At 35.8% G+C, this 1,895-nt stretch overlaps 1 protein-coding gene across 1 annotated transcript; it reads right to left on the bottom strand.

Annotated features, from left to right (window-relative positions):
- Window positions 1-682: 682 nt before the first annotated feature.
- On the bottom strand, window positions 683-1,624 carry LOC107825413 (uncharacterized). The gene has a single exon (XM_016652302.2). The coding sequence runs from the start codon at window positions 1,555-1,557 to the stop codon at window positions 949-951; it is 609 nt and encodes a 202-aa protein (XP_016507788.1). The 5' UTR covers window positions 1,558-1,624; the 3' UTR covers window positions 683-948.
- Between the last annotated feature and the right edge of the window lie 271 nt (window positions 1,625-1,895).

The raw sequence follows: 1,895 nt of genomic DNA, 5'->3' as shown, positions 1-1,895 counted from the left end.
TATGAAGAAGAAACTGATTTACCCCCTCTTTTGCAACCGAAAAGAGAACATCCTTTGTGAACAGAATTTTCGGCGGTGCAGCAAGATATCGACGAGGAAACCCTAGCTTGAGAATCGAAAAAGGCGAATAGATCACCCAGGTCCGGTCAAAACATCCATAGTGACTTGAAATCCAACAGAAACAAGCAATAATACGATGAAATTATCCGACGAAACTCCAACCAAAACCCTAATCCAGTGTAAAAGCAATCAGAACCAAAACTCGATGAAAATTAAAAAGGCTAACATCGATCGGAAGCGAGTGAGACGATCTACCAAAATCTACGCTCTGATACCATGTTAAGTACGGAGAATTGGAAAAGAAATGACAAAATTAAAGTAAAAGTTCATGAGCTGAGAGAAGCGGATATCTTGTATTGAGTAAATGAAAATCTGTATCTTTATAATAGGGAAAGTCATTTATAAATAGTGGGTCTTGACCCGGTGACCCAATTACAAACAAATACAACATGAGCCAATTCTAATTACAATAATGACCCAAATACAAAATCAGCCTTTCTCTAGTACTCTAACAGTTTTGAATAATCTAACACTAAAAATCTAAAATAAAGGCAAAAATAAATATACCTGATGTGGTTGGTTTTTTTGTGCTATAACTTGTTGGAATTGATATCTGGGGACATCATATAAATGGATATTGTCTTTTACATCCTTAGATACAGTTACAATTTGGGAATTAGTAGAAAATGCAAATATCAACTTTTACATCTAAATAATTGGAAAAAAAAAGAAGAGGAAAAGAGTTCTGTACGGCAATTAAAGACATGTTTTATGAGTTCATTTGAGCCCATTGCTTTTAATTTGGCTCGAACTGCGTATATATAAAAGAATATAAAATATATAGATATGATAAATCCTCTCATTCTGAACTCATTAATGGTTGATTCACTATTCTTTCTGTTTCCATTCTAAGCCAATCATCTTGCAAGGTGAATACCTAATCTTATATTCAGAAATAGTCTCTAACTTAGGAGACCATATTTGCCCTTTTGGCCCTACCAATTGCTCATATTGCTTCTTCAACTCCGGTGTGCTACATAAAATATAATTACCATCACAATTCTCATCTCCATTATCCTCATTTCCACGTTGAAGTAATTTGATCATAAACTCAGGTGCAACTTTTATCAAAACCCTACCATTGGACCCCTTAACATATTCAAAAGCAGGATTCTTGAAATTAACTGGAGCTCTTTTATTAGTGTTATTAGAACCTAAGGAAGCAAGAGAAGAAGCCGAAAGCACTTTGTTTGAGAAGTAATCGAGTGGGAGAACAAAGTATGCATCGCCATTCCTTAGCTTATCATCAATGGCTGAGACAGGAATTGGTTGTCCAATGAAGAATGAATGTGCATGACAAACCATGCAATCGGGAAACTCGAACATTATCTCTCCGGCTAGTCTTTTTCCGGCGACGATCCTGGTTTTTCCATCGCGAAATATCAGCTTAATTGTTAATGATTTTGAAGGACAAAGAGAGTAGCAGCCGTTGCCCATTTTTTGACAAAAAAGTGAGAGAAATTTAGGAATATTATTGGCTTTTTTTGTTTTCAAGTTCGGAATGAAGTACTTTGTTTTTATATACGTACAGAGATCGAAGAGAGGTTGACTTTGAGAAAGTCATGAGAAATTAAAGGAGTTTTGTGTTTTTTATTGCTTATTGGAATCTCTATGATTTTTAAGGAGTCGGTGGTCAGTAATGCCGGCTTTGAATGTCTCTCCGCTATTCTACATCAACTTAATTGTGTGATTAAACTTGTATTTTCCGTGTATGAGAAGAGAAGCAAGTGTGCCTTGAATGGGGGGGGGGGGGGGACCAAATTGGAAATTATACA

The sequence above is a fragment of the Nicotiana tabacum genome, chromosome 11 (genome assembly GCF_000715075.1).
Source record: "Nicotiana tabacum cultivar K326 chromosome 11, ASM71507v2, whole genome shotgun sequence".
Classification (NCBI taxonomy): Eukaryota; Viridiplantae; Streptophyta; class Magnoliopsida; order Solanales; family Solanaceae; genus Nicotiana; species Nicotiana tabacum.
This window is presented reverse-complemented; position numbering and strand designations above follow the sequence as displayed.

Bases quoted from the DNA above. Each gene is read 5' to 3' on its own strand.
- LOC107825413 (XM_016652302.2), bottom strand. From the start codon at position 1,557: ATGGGCAACGGCTGCTACTCTCTTTGTCCTTCAAAATCATTAACAATT.